This window comes from Eptesicus fuscus, chromosome 14 (genome assembly GCF_027574615.1).
Source record: "Eptesicus fuscus isolate TK198812 chromosome 14, DD_ASM_mEF_20220401, whole genome shotgun sequence".
NCBI classification, from domain to species: domain Eukaryota; kingdom Metazoa; phylum Chordata; class Mammalia; order Chiroptera; family Vespertilionidae; genus Eptesicus; species Eptesicus fuscus.
The window spans coordinates 13566458-13592119 of record NC_072486.1 but is presented as its reverse complement, the minus strand read 5'-3'; the positions used below and the strand labels follow the sequence as shown (position 1 = coordinate 13592119).

Below are 25662 nucleotides of genomic sequence, written 5' to 3'. Positions count from 1 at the left end.
AGAGAGCACTTGGGACTGGGGATTTTAATTCCCTACTCACTTCCTAGCTGTGGGATATTTGATGACAGAATGAGAGTAATATTACCTATTTTTGAGTTACGCTAAGGGTTAGTGCGTATGACAATGGTCTGTAGGCTGTAATGCAGTACTCAAGTGAGAGCTATTACACGCCTTCAGTGTTCTGTGTATCTGTAGTTTCCATCAGATCAGTGCTACTCAAAGTGAACTCCTGCTGACCCATGAACCCTTTGTTATTGGTCTGCAACAAGATAAATACCAAAGTTAACTGAGTAAATGTTTGGAAACAGCAATTTTTTAATTGCTGCATCGTCCAAAGTGTGTGATCAATGACTCCTCTGAGCAAGGTCAGTGTTAGTGAACTCATGAGATGAGGAGCAGGGGGCATAAGCAACAAACTGGTCAGGATCAGTAGGACAATTTATTTTTAGGTTAGTTTGTCAATTGAAACCACAAAGTATATAAAAACCTGAAAAATATAAGCATTGTTAATATCTCATTTTATAATTAATTTAAATGCCAGTCAACCCTTTTAAAAATCTGATGGCTAAATAAGCTTCAATGGACATTTTTGAAAAAAACATACTTTTTTCTGAATGGAGAATGGTTGTTAATCAAATGATGACAATGGAAGTGATTCCAAAAAAAATTAGAAGAGTTTGTACCTGTTTAGTTTGTTTGGTTCTATAACCATAAGTGATGATCAAGTGCTACCACCACATTGTGTTATTTGTAGAAACATATAGCTAATAAAGCTATGGAGCCACCTAAACTCCTAAACTTAAGTGGTATTTACATTAAAAAAAAATTAGTTCAGAACAAAAAAATAATCTATGGAAGAAAAAATACTGGCTTAAAATGGAAATGAAAATTACTGGGTCTAAATTGCTCAGTTCAGATCAGTTTGAAGAGAGGAATCGAATGTTCTACTTGGCTTTCTTAATGACAAAAACTCCCCCACAGCCTTCAGCTTTCCTGCCAGGGGACAGGAAGCAGTAGGGGACACATTAGAAGAACTGTGGCTCTCCTATAGTTTTATTGAGAAGTTGAAAGGGACCCGTGTAATGAAGAAATTGAAAATTTTCTACATGTCTGATCACCTGGTGATTGTTTGTAGGCAATCCTTTGGAAGAGAAACATTCTGCTGAGGGGAATTGGACTAAAGAGGCAACCAAGGGAGAGTTCAAACTGGAAAAGCTGGTACCCCAGTAACCAAGGAGGATGAGGAAGAAGGAAACTAACACCCCGTTTTCTGCTTTGTGTTAACTTATTTAAATGTCATACGAACAACAGACAAGTTTTGTATAATTGTCTACTTTATAAAGATTCTGTGTGGTCCTAGCCAGTTTGGCTCAGTGGATAGAGCTTGGGCCTGCGGACCAAAGGGTCCCAGGTTGGATTTCCAGTCGCACATGCCCAGGTTGCAGGCTTGATCCTCAGTAGGGGGTGTGCAGGAGGCAGCCGATCAATGATTCTCTCTCATCATTGATGTTTCTATCTCTCTCTCTCTTCCTTCCTCTCTGAAATCAATTAAAAAATATATTTAAAAAAATAAAACAGATTCTGTGTGGAGCAAAAGGTTCTTAAGATAAAACAAAAACAATAATAAAATAAAATATTAAGTGATTATCTCTAAGTAGAAGATTACAAGTGATATTTTCTCTATTCTTTTTGCATTTTCATGTTTTCCAATTTTTTCTTCAATGAACATCTATCACTTTTAAAATTAGAAAAATGTTAATTTTGCTGAAACCGGTTTGGCTCAGTGGATAGAGCGTCGGCCTGCGGACTCAAGGGTCCCGGGTTCGATTCCGGTCAAGGCATGTACCTTGGTTGCGGGCACATCCCCAGTAGGGGGTGTGCAAGAGGCAGCTGATCGATGTTTCTCTCTCATCAATGTTTCTGGCTCTCTATCCCTCTCTCTTCCTCTCTGTAAAAAAATCAATAAAATATATTTTTAAAAAAAGGAAAAATGTTAATTTTAAAAATACACCATGGCCCTAGCCAGTTTTGCTCAGTGGATAGAGTATCGGCATGCGGACTGAAGGGTCTCAGGTTCGATTCTGGTCAAGGGCACATGCCCAGGTTGTAGGCTGGGTCCCAGTAGGGGATGTGCAGGAGGCAGCCAATCAATGATTCTCTCTCATCATTGATATTTCTATCTCTCTCTCCCTCTCCCTTCCTCTCTGAAATCAATAAAAATGTATTTTTAAAAAGAATATGCCATAAATCACAAATATTTATTGACATATTTCTTCAGTTTTGCTATAATATAAATATTTTTTCAATACTTTTAATTTTTAAAACTATGATTTTGATAAGCCAACAGTGATGTCTTGGTTTATGTGAGTTCCCTTATTTAACATTAGTAAGCAAAAATACTTAATGACTTCACCAGCTCTTTGGACACCAATTTTTGGCACTATGTCCCCTAAATCCTGTGAACTCATATGTTGAAATAGTTGCTTCATTTCCACTAAATAACTGGAACCATTCCCCAGGTCATCAGAGAAGCTTGAATCTATGCCTGAATCCCAATCAAAAATAGAAGAAATGGGAACTTTATCATTCCTCCTCAGTCTGCCACAAGTGAAAAGAAGAATGTGCCAGAGTCTGGGAAATAAAAAGAAAGGTCTTTCTGTGAGACAATTCAAGGTGGCCACCAGGTGTCTTGGACAGCCTTGTTTCATGACAGTCTTCTGAGTAATCAGAATACTTAACACTGCTCAGTTGAGAGGGTATAAAGCATGGCTCCTTATCCCAAAATATCTCCTCTGTGAGATAATGCTTATGACTGTTATGCATGTCTGCTCCTTCCATCCAGGCACTGGCCATTCCATAAGTATCCTGTAACATTTCCCTTTTTATATTTCATAAATATTACCCATCCCTACCCTGAAAAGTTAAGAACAGGCCCCAGTTCATCTCTCCAGACTTCTCACTTACTACTTCACAGCCAAATCCAGACACAGATGTGAGCTTTGCTTTCTTACCCAGCTAGTCTTAGCTTTCAACCGCAACTGCATCTCCACCATCTCGGTTTCAACCTCTGTGGGCCAAATCTGATCTACCAGCTCCCAAGTTATGCAGTCTCAAGACATTCAGCCCATTGTTCCTCTCCAGACTCTCATGGCTTCATCAGCCGGTCCCCCTGACCTTTCAGTACAGCTCCTCTGGCCCATCACCATCTGCTTTCTACACTCTACCTACTGGGGCCCAGTCTTCCCACATACAACATGACATATAAGGACTAATTTATATTGTCTCCTATTTTTATTTATTTATTTATTTATAACTTGCCCTGTTCCAGAAAGGACTTAAGAGAACATATACCTTTATCCTACCATGTTTTGTCAGATGGTATTCTTAACCCATATGGCTTCTCCCAGGGCTTCTATCTGCCCTATGAAGCATAATGGGATCCCAAAACAGTGTTTCTCTATGACAATTCCTGCCCCTCCTGAGACAGGCCAACAACAGTGGCAGAGGCAATTCTCTTACCAAAAGGAAAATAAAAGTAAAGCACTAATCTTAAATTACTGGCTAGAAGCCAAGTAAAATACTAAGACAGCAAAGACAACACTGTGATCTTTTTATTTATTTTTATTTTTCAATTACAGTTGACATGTTATATTAGTTTCAGTGTACAGCATAGTAGACATTTATCTAACCTATGAGATGATCACCCCAATAAGTCTAATACCCACCTGACACCATGCATTGCTATTATAATATTATTAACTATGCTAGAGGCTCTATGCACAGATTCGTGCACAGATGGGGTCCGGATAGCAGGTTTCAGCCTGATCCCCACAGGCCCGATCCAGACAGCAGAGAGCCCGATCCTGTGCGTTGAGCATCTGTCCCCTGGTGTTCAGTGCATGTCATAGTGACTGGTCGACCCGTCACTTAGGGTTTTATATATAGATTCCCTATCTTGTGCTTTATATTCCTGTGACAATTTTTATAACTGCCACCTTTTTTACCATCACCCCAAACCCTCTCCCCTCTGGTGACTATCAATTTTTTCTTTGTATCTTTGAGTTTCTTCCTGTTTTGTTTTTAGATCCCACATATAAGTTAAATAACATTCTCTGTTTCACTTAGCATAATGCCCTCCAAATCCATCCATGTTATCGCAAATGACAAGATTTCATTCTTTGTTTTATGGCAGAGTAATTAATATTCCATTGTATACCACATCTTCTTTATCCATTCATCTATTGATGGATATTTAGATTGCTTTCATATCTTGGCTACTGTAAATAATGCTGCAATGAACATAGGGAAGCATCTATCTTTTTAAATTAGTGATTTGGGTTTCTTCAGATAAATATCCAGAAGTGGAATTGCTGAATTATGTGGTAGTTCTATTTTTTAGTTTTTTCAGGAACCTCCATACTGCTTTCCACAGTGGCTGCACCAATCTGCATTCCCACCAACAATGCACAGGGTTCCCTTTTCTCCAAGTTCTCGCTAACACTTATTGTTTGTTGATTTATTGATGATAGCCATTTTGAAAGGTGTGAGGTGTTATCTCATTAGATTTTAATTTTTCTGATGATTAGTGATGTTGATCATCTTTTCAAATGTCTATTAGCCATCTCCATGTTCTCTTTGGAGAAAAGTCTATTCAGGTCCTCAGCCCATTTTGTAATCAGATTTTTCTTGTGTGTATTAAGTTGCCTGAATCCCCTATATATTTTGATTATTAACCCCTTATCAGATGTATCACTGGGGAATGTTTTCTCCAATTCAGTAGGCTGTCTGCCTTTTGTTGATTTTGTAGTCTTTAGCTCAGACCCTTTTTACTAGGCAGATGCTGCTCTCCCACGCCCCCTGCTGGACACCAACGTCCTAGTGCAACTCTTTCAAAGTCCACAACCCCAGACTGATGTGACACCCATTTAAGGCTCAAAATGTGTAAAGTGAACATTAAAGAGAAGCCACACTTGCTAATCCCACATTTCACTCACTAGAGAAAGGGATACCCCTCAGTGGAAAATGGGATGAACCACTTGTCAGAAAATGAGCATCTGAATCTCCATTCTGTTACTTTCCAGTTGATAATAGGAAAGTTATTCTCAGCTTCTCTGATCTTCAGTTTCCTCGTCTATAACATGCAGATGATAATACCCACCCCATACTGTTGCTATGCAGATTACATGATATAACAGTGCTTGGACTAAAGCAGGCATCCAATTTTCTTTGTCTCTCCCTTGGCACACCAGTGACTTCCATGAAATAATGACAATACCTGCTCAACCTACCTGTGAAAGTTTGCTGGGCCAAAGGAGAGACAGATGTGTGTCAAAACACCTTGCAAACCATGAGGTGTTATGCTAATTCATTCATAAATGACAACGCCTGCCTACCACTTTGAAGAGATGAATATGGCAATGCTAGTTTCGATCATTGCAGAATTGTATACATTTGTGGGTAAAATAAGCCTGCATGAGAATAACTATGCTTTAAAGCAGAGACTTAGTTTTACAGAAAAAGAACAATGGGATTGTGGAGGAAAGAAAAATTGGTTTTTGTCTAAGATGGAGGGTAGGACAAGAATGACTTCATGAATGTTCACACTGGACCAGGTTCTAGAGACAAGTAAGATTTGGGGCAGCAAAAATGATGAAGGGGGCCCTAACCAGTTTGGCTCAGTGGATAGAAAGTTGGCTTGCAGACTGAAGGGTCCCAGGTTCGATTCCAGACAAGGGCATGTACCTTGGTTGTGGGCACATCCCCAGTAGGAGGTGTGCAGGAGGCAGCTGACCGATGTTTCTCTCCCATTGATGTTTCTAACTCTCTATCCCTCTCCCTTCCTCTCTGTAAAAAAAAAACACAAAAAAAAAAAACTATATATATAGTTTTGTTTTTTTTTAATGAGGAGAGGGCCTCCCAGATTCAATTAAGAGTAAGAATAAAGACACAGAGAAATGGAGGGGTCTGGAGACACTAAGAACTCCCAGTTTGGCTGCAGCATGAGGTGAGGTGCCAAAGTGGGCAACAAGGTTAGAAAGACAGGCTGGGACACTATGGTGCTCTGTCAGATTGAACTTTATATATAGCCAGGCAACAATGAGCCATCTGGGGTTTGTGAATAGCATGTCTGAGGAAGTTTGCTGAAGACAATGTGAAGGCATGAGATGGAAAGAATGAAGGTAAGTACAGGGAAGGTCATGACTGCCAAGGAGAGAGGCGGGCTGGAATGGCAGCAAGAGCAGGGGAAAGAAAGGAGTAAAAGAAAGAGACAAACATAAATGGAAGACACTGCAATCATAGTGTTGAAAAAAAGAGCCACATATTATCACTCAGTCTTACATATACCAAAGAAAAAATATCAGAAAGATGTCATGTGCTCAAATTATCCTATTCTTGAGCAACTTACAAAAAGACAAAAGCAGGAAATGAAGTTATAAAGTGCTTCTAGAAGTAACAGACTTCTAAAATTAATAGGGCATAAGTAGAGAGTGTGGTAGAATTACTTAGCAACTGAGTAGGTGAGTTTCAGAAATAATCTCAGCAATATACATTCAGTCAACATATACTTTGATATCTGCTTTTGACTAAAATTTCAATAATGTCAATTAAGTTACACATTACATTATTCTTATCAGGTTGACCTGAGAGCAGTAGCGTATCTGCCCACAGCTCTCCACAATCATTCTTACACAATGAGGAGTTTATCTAGCTGTTTTTTCCAGGTGGTCTGGAAAACAACCAATGCAAATCAAACCTTCTCACTTCATCAAATATCATTCACCCAATGACTAAATTTAAAAAACAAAGACAGCCCTAACCGGTTTGGCTCAGTGGATAGAGCGTCAGCCTATGGACTCAACGGTCCCAGGTTCGATTCCAGTCAAGGGCATGTACCTTGGTTGCAGGAACATCCCCAGTAGGGGGTGTGCAGGAGGCAGCTGATTAATGTTTCTCTCTCATCGATGTTTCTAACTCTCTTGCCCTCTCCCTTCCTCTCTGTAAAAAAAATCAATATTTTTTTAAAAGCCAGAACTCCTGACTGTAGAGAAAAATAAAAATGACATCAAACTTCTCCTCAGAATCCATGCAAGCAACAAGAGTGGAGAGAAATACTAAAATTGTTGAAAGCCATGTGATAGGAAAGTGTTTGGGGGTCCCCAAGACCATCATCATGTTCCGTGACTCACTAGAGGGATTCACGGCATTCAGAAATGCTATTATACTTGAGGTTAGGGTTTACTACATATTACTGTGAAAGTGTACAGGTTAAAATCAGAAAAGGAAAAAGGCTCACAGGGCAGAGTCCAGGAGAAACCAGGTACAAGGTCCCAGCTGTCCTCTCCCAGTGGTCACAGACTGTGCTTAATTCGCTCAGAAATGGTGTGTGACACATGTGAAGTGCTGCCTACTAGGAGCCCCCACATGACTCAAATCTCTAGTCCCCACCAGAGGCCAAGCTGATACAGTGTGGCCCAGGGTTCCAGGTGAACATAAACAGATGCTCACCATAAATCAAATTGTTGATATAAACTATCTGACAAGTCCCAAGACCCCAGGTACACAAATAGTGCACTCTTATCCCAAGGGCTTAGAGGTTATCTCTCAGGAATGGTCAAGAACCAATCCCAAGACCTTTGCAACGTATGCAATTTGGACAACCCAGGCCTGATGAATTAACTTTACTACACAGGAAGCCATCCAAGGAAACAGTAGCCTCGATGGGAGGCAGCTCACCAAATGGTATTAGAATTGAATACAGAGCTGTGTGGTCCTGTGTGCCCCTTTCCTATCCAGGCCATATGTCCTCAGTAGAGCATATGCTAGAATATGAGCAGCCAATCAGGAGGGTCACCAGTGTTCTCTTATCCTTTTTGAAAGTCCCTCAGTGGGAAGAGGACTTGGCAGGAACTCTGAAGCCCAGGTAAGGTGCTAGGTAGAACATAGGATTACTGCCCTAGGATGGTAGTGTGATGTAGAGAATTGCTGGAAAGGCTTTTGGTTATTGAGCAAACAGATATATTAATTAACATAATGCAATTCATCTGTTAGCCCTTATAGATTATCCTTCAATAGATTATTGTGATACTGGAAATAAAATACATAATGCAGAGAAATAAATTATTTAGGTTAGAATTTTGTACTCTTAAGACATGATAATGAAAGATGATCCTATCTAATAAAAGAGTAATATGCAAATCAACCATCACTCCACTACACCCACAAGCCACGCCCACAAGCCAATCAGGAGCAAACATGCAAATAAACCCAACCAAGATGGCTACAGCCACAGAGAGCAGGAGGGAGGCTTGGGTTTCCCTGGCAATGTAGGAAGCCAAGCTTTCTGCCTGCCCATGCTGGCCTAGGCCTCCACTCAAGGCTACAAAGTTTCAATGATAGAAGATACATAAATCCAAACAGAAATGGCTGCCACCACAGAGCAAGCAAAAGGCTTGGCTCCGCTCAAGGCTACAAAGTTTCAATTGTAGAAGATAAATAAACCTGATACCAGGAACCTCCGTTTGGGTTGCCAGGGTGTGTGGCCAGCCTGCAAACCACCACAGGCCCCTCACCCAGGCCACCCCACACCCCAAAGGAACACCCACCCTGATCTGGGACATCCTTCAGGGCAAACCAGCTGGCCCCCACCCGTGCACCAAGCCTCTATCCTATCTAATAAAAGAGTAATATGAGGATTGACCATCACTCCAACACACAAGATGGCTGCCCCACGTGGACACAAGATGGCCACCACAAGATGACCAGCAAGGGAGGGCAGTTGTGGGCGATCAGGCCTGCAGGGGAGGGCAGTTAGGGGCAAACAGGCTGGCAGGGGAGCATTTAGGCATCAATCAGGCTGGCAGGGGAGTGGTTAGGGGGTGATCAGGCTGGCAGGCAGAAGTGGTTAGGGGCAATCAGGAAGGCAGGCAGGCGAGCAGTTGGAGCCAGCAGTCCTGAATTGTGAGAGGGATGTCCGACTGCCCATTTAGGCCCGATCCCACCAGGATCCCAGATTGGAGAGGGTGCAGGCTGGACTGACGGACACACATACACACACACACACACACACACACACACACACACACACTGCCGCCCCGTGCACGAATTTCGTGCACCGGGCCTCTAGTACTTTATAATGGAAAAACTTTATTTCAAATAATAGTAATGAGGATGAGAATGATAATACTTCAATTATTCACTCTGCTAATTCTATATAAACTCTTGATCCACATAGCATTTAAACAATTCATTAATATTAGAAAAAGTGTAAATAGCATGTTCTTAGGTGTTTTACTTCCTTTCCTTCAATATATTACTCACAAGATCCAAATAGTAAAAGAAAAAAATTAAATTTTGGAGAAGGATCCGGTTAAAAATATTCAAAATTAACGTAACATCGCAGGGAGTTCCTTGAAGATGGTAAGTACATACTGTTACAGAATTTTTAATCATAAACTTGTTGAAAAAAAGCATTTAATAAAGTTTAATTCTAGTTCCAATAAAATGCACTTGTAGCTCCTCTTTCAAGTTTAGTTTTCAACTAAATAACAGCTCTCCATTGCCTATCAGAGGACATCCAAACTCTGACATTCTAGACTCCCCATTGTCTACTTCCATCTAACTTATCTGCCTCTAACTACAGCCCCCCACAAACGGTTTCCCTCACATCAGAGCAATTTTGGAGACTGGAAGTCCCAAAATCAAGGTGTCAATGATTTGGCTTCTCCTCTGGCCTTTCCGCTACTGTGAGAAAATATATTTCTGTATTTATGTCACCCATCTGTGGGTTATTTTGTTATGGCAGCGCTAGCAGACTAACACAGGCCTGAACACCAGGACACTGGGCTCATTGGGAGCCATTTTAAAAGTTGCCACAGAGGATGTTGGGCTAGTTTATTGTCAAGGCCCTTTTCTGCAATAATCTTTTAAGAGGACTCTCTGCTTTTGCAGAAAAAGACACATTTAGCACTCTCCAATTTGCAATATTAGCCTGACAGCCATTAAGCAATCTGAAATAAATCTGTATTCAGAGAATTCTAAGCTCTGTGATTTACAGTCACCTGCAAAGATGTCAATTGCTAGATTTAACATTCTTTATACATTCAAAACTCAAGTATTCTAAGTGCATAACATTAAAAAAAAAACTTTTATATTTGCCCCCATGTGTCCTATTTGTTGTATTTTAAAATTTTTTTTAAATTTGAGATTGGACCAATTTCATTTGACAGCATTTATACATCCACGCATATCCTAGGCATCTAAACAGAAGCAAAACCATAGAAATATACTTTCTTCCAACTGAGTTTTTAAAAAAGGATTGACGTATGCTGAATTTCCTACAGCTATAGACTTTCAGAGAGCAGTCTTGCTCTTTTAAAAGAAATTAAACTAATAGTTTTATGGAGACCTTTTCAATTTAAAATAACTTGTGGGAGTTCTCTTCAAAGCATTTGAAAGTTCTAATAATCTAGCAACCCGCCCACATCAATACTATTCATGAGAGCCTCTTTTTACTTGAAAGGAAGTATAACAAAACAATCAAAAGAAAAATAAGATTAATCCAAGCATATACACCAACTTCATTCCTCATTAACAACTGTACCAATTAAAAAATAAGTTGTCTTGGACTTGTGGCCTCAGCCATGTCAGAATAGCCTTAGCCTAATAGTATTAGACTTAGCCTTTCTGCCATAAACTGGACAAAATATATAAGACAACAATGTTCAGGATTGGATGGCAACAAAGATTTTTTGGTAGGCATCTAACATTATTTGTCTACTTCATTGCCTACCAAATATTGAAACCCCACTATGTGCCATGCACTATTTTAGGGATATAGCAGTGAACAAATCAACTAGATCCTCACCTTTATGAGAAAGCTAGGTAAATGAGGAGGGTGGGTAGAAGGAGCAGTATAATAGGAAGAATTAAAGGCAAGAGAGTATGACTCCCACAAGAAACTAATATGATCCTTTCAGAATTAATTACTAAAACCTCTTGTCATTTCACGTCACCCACACTTCCTGTAGTTGAGCTACACCAGCTGAGCAGGAATAATCTTAATTTTAAGGACTCTCTAGTATCCAGCACAGAACAGAAACCAATGCTTGTTGGATTGCACTGCCCTAAAAACTAAAATGTAGTTCACAAATATTATATACACACATGAAAGTGTATTCTAGTCTCAACCCTTTCCTGTGTCTTGAACATGAGCTTTAAACTCTCTTCCTTAGCTTCGAGATGTGAGATATGGGGACTGGTCCCTTACAACTTAATTCTGGATTCCTTTCTTTAAAATCTACTAGGTTTTATAGACAACTACAAGTTAACCCCTAAAATATAAAACCAGTTCTGTTTACTATCCATGTTAAAATTTTATCAAAATGGACACCTGCCATAGCTTTACTTCATTTTCTAGCAATCCTGAATATGAAAGGGAAAATATACACCAAAATTCTAACTAAAAAATTCACTGACAACACTAAACAAAAAGGAATGGTGGGGGGCAGGGGAAAGAAGAAATGGCCACAATTGTAAGCAATTCTATGGGATTGAAAACTAAAAATTGTTTTTTGTAACGAAGAGGTGGTTTTTTCTTTTAGCAAAATCATACATGCTGAGATTCATGATGTTGAAGCTGTTAAGTGTTTACCAAAAATGGTTTTCCTGTAGTTAGCTCTTCTCAAATATTCCACTTCTAAACTCTCCTTATATAAGCAATGAGCCTCAACAATAGTCTCCTACGTCTCCATGGCAAAGGTAACAAAGCTTGAGGAAATAAGTTTAAATAGCTAAGAGGGTTTTACATTGGAAACAAGAACTTTCTGGTAATGACAAGTCCAGTCACCTGAAATTACTTTCATGATCATTCTCTACTTGAACACTGGATGTTTAAAAACATTCAAACCAACAGGCTCCTCCCAAACAGCATCTTATTGCAAGCCCATTTTCCTACATTAATTACAACTCCCAAAACTAAGTATATCTATTCTGTTAGAATTACGGAAAAGCTAAATATAAATAGGCTTAATACAGGTCAAGCCCCAGGAAACCAGGATCTAGAACTGAAAACTGGTTGCCAGTAAGTGCCTTTTCTTCTATCAGAAAACAGAAAGTGATACTATTCTGTGTAGCTCTCAGTGGGCTCTTGCCCAGCCAGCTCATTTTCAAGCACCTCCGAGGGAAATCTTAGACTCACATTTAATTCACAAATAAATCAGACATACATTCCCCAAAGCTATTCCCGTCAATTTCCAACAACAGAGCCCTTTCTTTCAATCAGAACTGCACTCCAATTCAGTGCAGGAGGGAAGGGCCAGTTTATCACAAGCTAAGAGCTGTTTCTACTTTCACAACCTCAGAATATTCCAAGGAAGTTATCAATTCAACACACAGGGAAACTGGAATCCATGTGTTAAGAAATTAACTTGGAAATTCTCTAACTTTTGAAGGTAGCATCTAGGCACAAATACAGATTCCCTGTTTCATCTTTTTTTTTTTTTTTTAAACAAAACAGTTTTGCTATTTTAACTGATTTTCAGAGAGGAAGAGAGAGGGAAAGATAGAAACATCAATGATGACAGAGAATCATTGATCAGCTGCCTCCTGCATGCCCCCACTGGGGATCGAGCCCGCAACCTGGGTATGTGCCCTTGACCGGAACTGAACCTCGGACCCTTCAGTCCACAGGCTGATGCTCTATCCACTGAGCCAAACCAGCAAAGGCCAGATTCCCTGTTTTGAAAAAGTACTAAAAGGCGAAATTTTTACTTAACAGTACTACTGTGTTCAATTCAAAAAGGACTCAACACATAACATTGTTAAAAAACATTTATTTTGATACAGTCTACCATAAATAAGTCAGTAGAGGTTCCACTCTGCCACAGATGCATCTGAGAAGAGCCCTGTGCCATTCCATTGGTGAACGTGTGAACGATGTCCCATCTCTTATGCCAGCCAGAGGGCACACCTTCCATGTTGTTACTGTCCATTGATTGCTTCCAAATCCAGATGACCAAACAGTCCTTTATCCCCAAAGTAAGCTAAAATGTTTGTGAAGAGGAGAAAGAAATTAAACCCCAAAGTAAAAACTCCTTAAACATCGTTTAAGAACTAGAAGATTTTATACATTCATGTCAGTATTTACTCGTCTACCAAATTCAGTTACTAGAAGAAAAAGATCAATCTCATTGAACAAAAGGAAAAATCAAACATAGAAACCCATATTTAAAGAACACAATCTTGTTAGTTTTGACAACAGTTACCTGTTATATAAACAAAAAGGAAAATGTAAGTTGAAGTCAATAAAAGATATATGATAATGATTTTCATTAACATGAAGGACTGATGAACCCAGAAAATAAACCTATAACATTACTAGATGTAACATCAGTAAAATTAAAAATAGCATTTATTGAATGCTTTCTATGGGTCAGACAACACACACACAGTTCACAACTCTTAGTTATGATCCCTGTTTTAAAGAAGTTGAAACTGAGGCTTTGATATGGTTACATATTGTTAGTGGCAGAGTGGGATGTGACCCAGGTGCTCTTAACCATTAGCCCACACACATCCCAAAAGGAATCAGCCTTCATTTCTGCCTCGCCTAATTCTTACCCCAAACATTCCACCCACTAACTAGCCCAAACTCCTGAATCATTTGCTGACTAAGCAACAGGATCCAGAAAAGGGATAAGAGGTGTTTTACTTCTAAATCTTATTGATTAAAGATGTGATTTTTAGTAATATGGCAATAAAATTGTACCACAAAATGATAATTTGAGCATTCTGTAAAATTTTTTTAAGTATTTTTCCTTTGTCTGAGAAAAACAACAACACTCTTCTAGTTCCAATTTTCAAGAGTGTATTAAAATCTCCCATTAAACACCAAGTATTTATGAATACAGTTAAGATATGAAAATAAATTACCCATCTACTAAGATCTCCTCCTCAGTGGTAATGAGCATCCAAAATAAAGAGAAAAGAAAATCTTCCTTGGCTTTATACAGATAATGGGAACAATAATTCTCTTAATTAACCTTAGTCTTGACATATTTTACCTAAATAATGTTTTACTAAAATATTGCCCTCATTCATTAAAAAACTGCATTTTAAATGCGTATCAAGCAACATTTTTGACCACATGCCATGCACCATCCTGGGTGAGGTGCATAAAAACAAATATTTTCCTCATCTCAAGGAACCCAACTAATTAGCAAAGAAAACAGACCAGTAAATCATGAACTATATTATTTATGTATTACATAAATAAATTCATACATAAACAATAAACTTTATGTTAATGAACAATAAATTTTACATTAGTAAAACCCTAGCAGCTATCATTGTTTCTTTCAGGGTACAAACTAGGCAGTCTCCCCAGTGCAAACAGCACAGTATATGAAATGCTATAACTGGATAATTCTCTTCAGACACTTAGTCAATTCTTTCCTAAACACAGATACTCCTGGAAGGAAACCAGAGATGCCCATAATGACAGAAAAGAGAGTCAGCACCAGAAAGGAGCGCTGAGAAGACACTAAGGTGAAGAAATGAAAAAGCAAGGGGCGATTGCTCCATCTAGTTTGCAACCACGATCAACTCTTGGTGGGATAAATGAAACCAAAAAGTACAACCAAAGGGCACATTCTATCCCCACCTCTGGATCCCGGATCACTTGGGACACACACAAAAATGCTACTTTCCAGCATGCAGGGCCAGTCCAAAATGGTACCACAAGATGCAAAAAGCCCACCAAGAAGTCAGGGTGAGCTGACTGATTAATGCAGGCGTCCTCAAACTATGGCCCGCAGGCCACATGCGGGTGTTTTTGCCGTTTTGTTTTTTTTACTTCAAAATAAGATATGTGCAGTGTGCATAGGAATTTGTTCACTGTTTTTTTTAAAACTATAGTCCGGCCCTCCAACGGTCTGAGGGACAGTGAACTCGCCCCCTGTTTAAAAAGTTTGAGGACCCCTGGATTAATGAATGCAACACTTATTGGCAGCTACTTTAGGTGCTTACAGAACAAAATACTATAATGTAAATACACAACAACCATAATATAAGCAGAGAATGACAGAATACTATGCGAACACAAAAACAGATGAGTTTCAGCTGGAAGAAGGAGAAAATGATTTAGGGAAGAGGTGACATTTGAGATTGTGCTTTTCTAGAAGTACATTTCCAAGTGGAAACGGAGGGGAAAGAGCATTCCAGGCTGAGAGAGCACAAGTACACGGACAAAGGCATGAAAATACACAGTTCATTCTGGAATTGGCAAACACCATCTTGCAGCTAGAGCATTGTTCCCATAGGAGAAAGGCCCAGCTGGCAAGACTCAATGGTTGAGCACCAACCTATGAACCAGGAAGTTATAGTTCAGTTCCCAGTCGGGGCACATGCCCGGGCTGTGGGCTCAATCCCCAGTGTGGGGTGTGCAGGAGGCAGTTGATCAATGGTTCGCTTCATCATTGATGTTTCTATCTCTCTCTCCCTTCCTCTCTGAAATCAATAAAAACATATTTTTTAAAGAAATGAGGTAAAGGGGATGACACAAAAATTATTAAAAATCACTATTAACAGTTTATTGTGCACATATTACTTGCCAAGTACTGTTAATACTTCACATACAGTATTCTTAATCAAGCCTCATGGCAATCATATGAACTAGTATTATGCCCATCTTATAAAAGAGGAAACTTCATTTTAGAAAGGTTACTAGCCTCTTCTAGTAAGGGAAAGATATCTGTTGGCAATTTCCAGTGCTTGGAAAAATGTTCCCACAATCTGACCCAGTCGCCCATCTCTGATAACGTCTCTTAAGGTAAAATTTCTCTAAGGAAAAAACTAGTCTAAGGTCAATCAGCTAGTAAATAGCAGACACTTATCTCAAGTCCCCATTTTACAAAAAAAAGGAAATGGCAGTCCAAAGAGTAAAGGCTAAGGAAAAAGGAACTTAGTGGTGATCTATGAAAGCAGTTTTAACAAGCCATAGCATAAAGGTTAACCGTAGGAGGTTAAAGGGAGGGAGGAAAGTGAAGAAAGGTAGCAGTGAGTGAAGACCATTTATTAAAGCACTTTATTAGGGAAAAGAGAATTAACTGCAGAAATGGACAAGTTGGAGGTACATAGGATGCTCATCTCAAGGAAAAAGACCCTTTCCTCTTATATAAGAGGCTGATAAGGCAGAGAGGGTAGAGGATAGTCCTATCAGATGGCACTGTGCTAATTACATTAAGAGGTAAAATCATCTGAGGGAGGCCACGTGGCCCAGTGGAAAGAGTGTAGGCTTTGGAGACACATACTCATATTCCACCATCTACCAACGGTGACCTTCTCCGAAGAACTGAAGGGATAATTAGAAATATTGTATATAAAGCAACTGAAACAGTGACACATTGTTAAGTGACAGTAATATTGCCATTATTATTTTCTGCCCATTCTTAAAAAAAAAAAAAAAAATATGGAGAGGAACCAAGATGGCGGCATAGTTAAACAACTAATCTGCTGCCTCACACAACAATTTCAAAAATACAACTAAAAGACAAAACATCTACCACCCAGAACCACGGGAAAGCTGGCTGAGTGGAAGATTTACAGCTAAGAAGAGAAAGGAGCACAAACGCTGAAAAGCTGAGGTACGGAGGCACGCGAATCGGGCCGGCGGCGGGCGGCTGGGTGCGCGGCTTTTCTTCAACCCGCAGGGAGACAAGCTCCCGATCACTCTGAAATCCAGTTTCTGGGGACACTCGGGGGACCCAGACACCTACGGGGAGAAGCTGGACTCTCGGCCATCGGGTCGGAAAGTGAGAGTGACTTTTTTGCAGAGGTGCGCCCAGCAATCATTGTTTACTGCGCTGGAGCGCGGGGCGCAGGGACTTGGAAACAGGAAAGGCAGAGAGGGCTGACGGCAGCCATCGCCGTTGGCCACGCCCCAGCCTAGTGACGCCCTGAGACCCCGCCCAGCCCTGAGGCCCCGCCCCGCACATTCTACAAACCCGCCCAGGCTCCACACAGCGGCTTTTGCATATAAATGGCCTGTTCTGTAACAGCTCAACCAAATTAACTGTAGCTCTAGTCAGACTGCTCCAAATCCGCCCAAGCAAAGGAGGAGAAAACTAGCCCTTGCTGTAGCTCCTGCTGGGGGACACACAGTACACAAGGGTACACCAAGAGTGTCCACCTCAAGTAACTGGGAGGCTGACCCGTTGAACCAATAGGACACCTAGTACACAAAGCTACCCTACCAACTCAGGGAAGCAGCGAAAATGAGAAGGCAAGGAAACAGATCCCAAACCAAAGAAATGGAGGAGAACAAGCGACTGGACATAGAGTTCAAAACCACGGTTATAAGGTTTTTCAAGAATTTCATGGAAAAGGCCGATAAATTCCATGAGGACCAACTAGAAATTAAACATACACTGACTGAGATAAAAAATATTATACAGAGACCCAAAAGCAGACTAGAGGATTGCAAGAATCAACTCAAAGATTTGGAATACAAAGAGGCCAAGGACACTCCTCCAGAGAAGCATGAAGAGAAGAGAATTCAGAAAGTTGAAGATAGTGTAAGAAGCCTCTGGGACAACTTCAAGCGAACCAACATCAGAATTATGGGGGTACCAGAAGAAGAGAGAGAGCAAGATGCTGAAAACCTATTTGAAGAAATAATGAACGAAAACTTCCCCCACCTGATGAAAGAAATAGACTTACAAGTCCAGGAAGCGCACAGAACCCCAAACAAAAGGAATCCAAAGAGGACCACACCAAGACACATCATAATTAAAATGCCAAGAGCAAAAGACAAAGAGAGAATCTTACAAGCAGCAAGAGAAAAACAGTTAGTTACCTACAAGGGAGCTCCCATACGATTATCAGCTAATTTCTCAACAGAAACCATGCAGGCCAGACGGGAGTGGCAAGAAATATTCAAAGTGATGAATAGCAGGAACCTACAACCAAGACTACTCTACCCAGCAAAGTTATCATTCAGAATAGAAGGGCAGATAAAGAGCTTCACAGATAAGAAAAAGCTAAAGGAGTTCATCACCACCAAACCAGCATTATATGAAATGCTGAAAGGTATTCTTTAAAAGAGGAAAAAGAAGAAGAAAGATAAAAATTATGAACAACAAATACATATCTATCAACAAGTGAATCTAAAAGTCAAGTGAATTAAAAATCTGAGGAACAGAATAAACTGGTGAACTTAATAGAATCAGAGGCCTAGAATGGGAGTGGATTGATAATTCTCAGGGGGAAAGGGGTGTCTGTGTGGGAAGTATGGGAAGAGACTGGACAAAAATCATACACCTATGGATAAGGACAGTGGGGGGGAGGGGGGGAGATAAGGGCAGAGGGGGGTGGGAACTGGGTGGTGGGGAGATATGTGGGGAAAAAGGAGAAACAATTGTAATCTGAACAATAAAGATTCATTAAAATAAAAAAAAATAAAAAAAAAAAAAAAAAAAAAAAAAATGGCTTCAAGAAGGAGTTTGAAGAAACTGAAGACCTAGAATGGCTCATAAAAAGTCTGTTAGGGCCGAAACCAGTTTGGCTCAGTGGATAGAGCGTCAGCCTGCGGACTGAAGGGTCCCAGGTTCGATTCCGGTCAAGGACATGTACCTTGGTTGCGGGCACATCCCCAGTAGGGGGTATGCAGGAGGCAGCTGATCTGATCGATGTTTCTAACTCTCTATCCCTCTCCCTTCCTCTCTGTAAAAAGATGAAATGTCTGTAAAATAGAGGGTCAAGTTGAAATCCCACAGCAACTGTACAAGGGTCCTGGCCATTAGAGTGCCAAGACTATCAGTCCCTCCTATAGAACAAACCTGCCCATTCTAGATTCTGCCTTTATATATATGTATGTGCATACACACATATGAATAGTTTTCATAAGTATACATATATACATACATGTGTCAGTATAGGAATATGTATACTCTTTGTACCTATACGTGTGTGTAGTTTTCACAAGTGCTTATCAAACACTGGCAAGGTTGTTTCTGAGAGAGAAATTTGACAATGCATTTTCAGAACCAGAAGTGCTCATATAGTTGACTTATTAATCCCATGAGAATTTATCATAAGGAAATAAATCAAAACCTGTAAAATCTAGGTGCATAAAAATGTTCATTATATTATTATGTAAAATATTGAAAAACTGAAATACCTAAGTAATCAAAACCTGGAAAATATATGGGATATCAACTCTAATTTTAGGTGAACACAATAAAATACTACGTACTCTTATTAGAATGATATAAAAAGTTGTATTTATCTGAATAAGGTTAAGATGGAAACATGGGAAATTTAAAACAGTTTACCTTTCAAAGTGGTAGGATGGTAAATTAGTGTTTTTTTTTAAAAATATATGCTTCACTGCAATATACTGAGGATTCTTAGAGGGAAGGTCGGGGGGAGGGAGGAAAGAGGTCAACCAAAGAACTTATATGCATAACCCGTGGACACAGACAATAGTGGGGCGAAGGAATGGAAGTGGGGAGAAGATAGTCTGGGGAATAAAAAGGAGGAAATCTGTAATACTTTCAACAATAAAGATAAATTTTCTTTAATTAAAAGTATGCTTCATTACGGTTATATGATACAGTTAATAAAAATAAGGAAGGGGAGAGAAAGTACTTACCTGCTAACAAGCTAAACTGGTCTGCAAAATGCTGCAGTATTCCAACAGCCCAAAACTATAACAGCTGGTAAAGCTCCATTACAATGCCTACCACTACTACTCTTCCGCTTCCCAGTGACTCAGTACTAACATATGAACATTTGCCCTGAAATGTTTATTTGTAAGAACAGTACCTCAAAACAGTTGGTTCAGGCATTCCAGGATCTGCACCCCTCTTAAATCCTGAGAGAGAGGGGAAGGGAGGAGAAAAAAAAGAATACGAATTAAAACCCCAGCAGATAAAAAATTTACAATCAAGACTTTCTTTTTCAATAACCTAGAGTAGCTGGAATGATATCCCAATCTACCAGCTTTATCTTGATTTACCTATGCTACAGAACAGTTTCTAATCTATTATGTCTAGGACCAATCAGTAGGGAAGACAAACTTCTTCCTATTATACACACAATTTAGCACAGGAGCTAAAAGCAGAGGCATGTACTATCTTTCATTATAAAACATATTCAAGTTATTATTTAAAAACCTAATTAAAAGTCTATTCTTATTATAAGCATGATTAAATAAACCTTAACATTCGGTTTTGTTTAACCTCATCAAGTCAACATTCTTATTACAAGTACGATTAAATAAACCATTTACCATTTAAAATGTTTATTAGCACTGGCCAGGGCGGCTCAATGGTAGAGTGTCAGCCTATACACCAAGGGGGTCTCAGGTTTTTTTGTTTGTTTGTTTTGTTTTTTAAATATATTTTATTGATTTTACAGAGAGAGGAAGGGAGAGAGATAGAGAGTTAGAAACATCGATGAGAGAGAAACATGGATCAGCTGCCTCCTGCACACCCCCTACTGGGGATGTGCCCGAAACCAAGGTACATGCCCTTGACTGGAATCGAACCTGGGACCTTTCAGTCCGCAGGCCGACGCTCTATCCACTGAGCCAAACCGGTCAGGGCAGGGGGTCTCAGGTTTGATTCCTGGTCAAGGATTGCAGGTTGATCCCAGGCCCCCATTCAGGGTGGGTGTAGGAGGCAACCAATAATTTGTCTCTCTCACATGAATGTTTCTCTCTCTCCCTCTCTCTCTAAAAATCAATGGGAAAAATATCCTCAGGCAAGGATTAACAAAAAAAATGTAGCAATAAACATATTTAACAATAAACATAATTAATAAACATATTTTATTAACAATAAAAATATGTTTGTTAATTAATAGGACAACATATTAATTTGATGAAATAACTGATTAAAATTAGAGTTGGTTTCAAGAACTATGAGGGGATGAAATTTTATCCCACTTTCAAGACATCAAACTTGTCTGCCATATTCCTAGTCAGAAACAAAGAACAATTTATTACTCCCAGCTACAGCTGTAGTCAGAGTACCATTATATTGGAGACAACCCTGCATTTAGGGAACCAGAATATTTTATATTGGGCAGTAAGCATCTCTCCCCTTCATTCTGGAGAGAGATACTATTTTCCAAAGCTGTTCATTCTACAAACGCGTCCTTAAAAAGATAACATGGAACAAAGGTAGTCAGAGCCTCTGTTCACAAGAATTGTAGAAATTCAAGACACTGTGGAAAACTGTCTTCCAACAGATGGCTCATTAAAATATTTTTGTTGGTAAATGTCCAAACTGATTCTTTATTATGTCCTATTTTACAGCACTATAATCCCACTATACTCCCTGAAGTCCTAATAAAGGTATGTTTTAACCTAAACTACACAAGAAAATTAATCTACAATTGCAGGTATTAGTGAGAGGTGAGATGGAAAAGTAAAAGAAACAACCTGGAAACTAGGTTAGACATAAATTTATATACAGTGTAAGAAAAAAAGGCCATTAACAATAAGTACTGAAAAAATAGCCTCAACGTCAATCTCAACCCGAGTTGGATGCTAGGGTGAAAATACCACAATGGTAATCCTAGGAAAGAGAATATAGCCAGTGTACACAAAAAGGAAAACAAATTCTAGGATGGAGAAGAAAAGCATTATCTACTCTTCAGACCAAAGCCCTTGATGCACAGATTGTAGCAACCAGCTACAGCTTTCTGGGAAGCAGAAAAGGAATCTCAAAAAGAGGAGGGAAAGGTAGATGAAAAGACGTATAAAGCAGCCAAGAAACCATAGGACAGAGACCAAGAGCAGACTACAAGACCCCACACACACAATGGAAAAAGAAAATGGCACAATGAAGGGGAAGAATCAAAGCCCCCCTACCTTAGCTGAAAAGAGAGCTGGGCCCACTGTTCCACCAGCCAAACTGGGCCCTTCTACCATTTGAATGTCGGGAAGAGGGGTAACAGCATAGACTGCAACAGTAAGCTGTCAATTATTTAATCCTGGATACTTATACAAAGTCACTAAAATCTGGAAAAGTAATACTTTAAAAAAAAAATGTGTTCAAAATAAGGGAGAAAAAAAGATCTTTTTTAAGCCCTGAATACTTAAGTATTCCCAGATTATCAGCTGGCTTGCAATTCTTGGGGAACATCCAGCATAATCAAAGGCTCTTGCACTTTCTCTTAGGCAAGGCACCTAAAACGAATAGGAAGGAAGCTAAAATCACAGAATTCTGCAGAAACCGGTTTGGCTCAGTGGATAGAGCATTGGCCTGCGGACCGAAAGGTCCCAGGTTCGATTCCGGGCAAGGGCATGTGCCTTGGTTGCGGGCACATCCCCAGTGGGGGGTGTGCAGGAGGCAGCTGATCGATGTTTCTCTCTCATTGATGTTTCTAGCTCTCAATCCCTCTCTCTTCCTCTCTGTAAAAAATCAATAAAATATATTTTTAAAAAATCACAGGATTCTGAAATGTGAAACTGAGTTTCAGAAAATGTCAAACGTTATGCTCAAACGGACAGCGCTGCGGCTGTCTCTTCCCACCGTGCCCTGAGTCGGGCAATTAAGATTAAACAGAAACTAAAAACGACCCAAGGCTAGAAACAAGATAAAGTCCCAATGTGCAGCCCTAGATGAAAAATAAATGCCTGAGCACTTACAAATCTTTGCAGCACGGCCTAAAGGTTAAGAGAATGGGCCTTGATGGCCTGCCTGAGTTCACAGCTCCCCCACTTAGCTGTGTGGCCTTCCGGCAAGGAACCAGACTTCTCTACGGCTCGGCTTCCTCGCCTGTGCAATGGGCTCCATAAGAAAAATCACCCCCGCCCTTCGTGGTGCAGATTAGGAAGCACCGGCGTCCAACAACTACTGCCATCATCGCGCTTCAAGGCAGTGGCGTGTCCGCGTCCACAGGCCTCTTCCTCGTCAGGCCCACCTGGACAGGTGAGGGCAAACCCCCCGAAAACCCGCCTGGTGCCCAAGAGTGCAATGTGTCGCTTTCACATAATGTTCCTTCGTTGGTCTAACTCTCGCTTAGTCTACCTCTCCCAACAATCCTGCAAAGCATGTCCCCTCCGCTTCGCCGATGGACAAGCAGAATGGGAGGGACTGCGTGACCTGTTACAGACCATAACAACACTAAAAGGTCGAACAGGACACTCGCCCTCAGGATGGACAGACCCCATTTGACCCGACAGCCTCCAAGGACCTGAGGCGTGACACCGCGTGGTCACCTTTCTCTCCCCGCCCCAGAAGCCAAACATGGAGTCGCAGCCTCCGCACTCCCCGCCCTCCCGTCTCCTCACAAGTTCCTCGCCCACTGACCCAGGTAAATCACGAGAGGGATAAAGCCCCAGCGGATGGCAAACTGGCCGCCCTTGAAGAGCTGCTGCAGCCTCTGCTTGGCCTCTTTGCTCAGCTTCACCATGGCGACGGCCCGGGCGGCGCGGCGAGCACCCACGACCGCGGCGGCGTCCTCCCTCCGAGGAAAGAGGGGCGTGTGCGCAGGCGCGCCACACACGACGTTTACGGCACGAGTCGTGAGCGCCGCCAGCAGAGGTCGTAATTCATCGCCCGGAACCCACCTCGCGCCCGCCGCGGCGCTGTCTACCAAAGGCGCATGCGTGGCCGAGTCTCCTCGCCGTCCGAGGCTCAAGTTCACCTCCAGGGTTAGGCATCGCCTGGTTTCGCCGGTCGCAGGATTCTGGAGGCACCGTTCTTTCCGTTTGGAACGCCCTCCTCTGTTCACCGACTTCTCCGTTTTTTTCGAGTGCATCTCCACGTGTCCCCTGCCTGACATAGAAGGAGCATTATATTCAGAAGGACTGGGTTTTAGGAGAAAAGATTAAAGATCCATTGTTCCTGGAAGGCACCATATGCTCTCTTACCTCTTGCTGTCGCCTCTGCCAGAAATGCCTTCCCACACCCCCTTTTTAAAGTCCAGTCAAGTCATCTCCTCCAAGGTGTAATCTTCCTTGCTTTGCTCCTGGCCCCTATCCGGGCAAGATGAGCACTTCCTCCCGGTTCCTCCAACTCTCCCGTTGCTTTATCAATATTTATTTATGTGACATTCTTCCTAAATAGACTACAGGCATTCTATCCCCAGTGACTGTATCTATTACACTGTGGAACTGGCCAGTTTGAGAATATTTTCCTCAAGCTGTGATAGATAAAAGAACTCTTTCCATTGTCCTGGAGCAACACATGATTAAACTAAAAGCTTGCCTTTTCCAAAATGTCATATAGTTGGAATCACACAGTGGGTAAACTTTTGGGATTGGCTTTCTTTCACTTCGTAATGTGTATTTACGTTCTCTCCATGTCTTTTCTTGGCTTGATAGAGCATTTATTATTATTATTATTATTATTATTATTAAACTTATTGCGGTGATATTGCTCAACATGAACATGTGGGTTTCTATGTTACAAGATCTGTATATTGCACCGCGTACCCACCACCCAAGTCACATCTTCTCTTGTCACCTTATATTAGGACCGCTTTCTCCTCCGACCCCCTTCCCTTTGGCAACCACCACACTGCTGTTTGTGTTCACGAGTTTCAGTTTTATATCCTACATATAAGTGAAATCATATGGTTCTTAGCTTTTTCTGACTGACTTATTTCGCTTAGCATAATGTTCTCAAGGTCCATCCATGTTGTTGCAAATGGCGCTATTTCATCCTTTCTTATGGCTGAGTAGTATTCCATTGTGTATATGTACCATAATTCTTTTTTTTTAAATATATTTTATTGATTTTTTTTTTACAGAGAAGAAGGGAGAGAGAAAGAGATAGAGAGTTAGAAATATCGATCAGCTGCCTCCTGCACACCCCCCGCTGGGGATGTGCCCGCAACCAAGGTACATGCCCTTGACCGGAATCGAACCTGGGACCTTTCAGTCCACAGGCTGACACTCTATCCACTGAGCCAAACTGGTTTTGGCATGTACCACAATTCTTTATCCAGTCCTCTTATCACAGGACACTTTGGTTGTTTCCATGTCTTGGCCACCCTGAATAATGATCGAACATTTCTTTTTAGCACAGAATAATATTCCATCATCTGGATGTACAGTTCATTTATCCATTCACCTATTGAAAGACATCTTGGTTGCTTGCAATCTTTTGGCAATTGTGAATAAAGCTATGATAAATATCTGTAGGTTTTTTCATGGATATGAATTTTCAACGTCTTTGGGTGAATATCAAGGGGCATGATTGCTGGATTGTATGATAAGAGTATGTTTAATTTTGTAAAGAACTGCTATCTTCCAAAATGCCTGTACCATTCTGCATTCCCACCAGCAACAAATAAAAGTTCCTGTTGTTCTACATCCTCACAAGCATTTGATGATTTCAGTGTTTTAGAATTTAGCCATTCTAATAAAGTGTAACAGTATATTATTGTTGTTTTAATTTGTAATTCCCTAATGACCTGTGATGTGGAGCATCTTTTCATATGCCATCCCATCACTTTTGCTGATTCTATTCCTTAAAAAAAATTCACTAGGCCCAGGCAGCACTCAAGGGGTTGGGAATCACCCAAGGGCATACATACATAGTAGGAGATGGGGCCACTGGGGACCATTTCAAAGGCTGCACAATATAATTCAATTCAGAAAAAAAAAAAAAAAGGAGGAGAGGAATTGGAGACAAGCACAGACAATGC

General features: G+C 40.6%; 1 protein-coding gene across 1 annotated transcript; it reads right to left on the bottom strand.

The window, feature by feature from the left end:
- Nucleotides 1-12810: 12810 nt before the first annotated feature.
- Nucleotides 12811-23508, bottom strand: TOMM7 (translocase of outer mitochondrial membrane 7). The gene is made up of 3 exons (XM_008148203.3): nt 23319-23508; nt 19822-19870; nt 12811-13040 (listed from the first exon to the last, which is right to left on the bottom strand). The coding sequence occupies exons 1-3, from the start codon at nt 23419-23421 to the stop codon at nt 13025-13027; spliced, it is 168 nt and encodes a 55-aa protein (XP_008146425.1). The 5' UTR covers nt 23422-23508; the 3' UTR covers nt 12811-13024.
- Between the last annotated feature and the right edge of the window lie 2154 nt (nt 23509-25662).

Excerpts from the sequence above, each read along its gene's own strand:
- TOMM7 (XM_008148203.3), bottom strand. The coding sequence starts at position 23,421 with ATGGTGAAGCTGAGCAAAGAGGCCAAGCAGAGGCTGCAGCAGCTCTTC. Across the intron at positions 19,871-23,318 it reads CCCTCTCGTGATTTACCTGG|GATTTAAGAGGGGTGCAGAT; the intron begins GTCAGTGGGCGA and ends CCTCTCTCTCAG.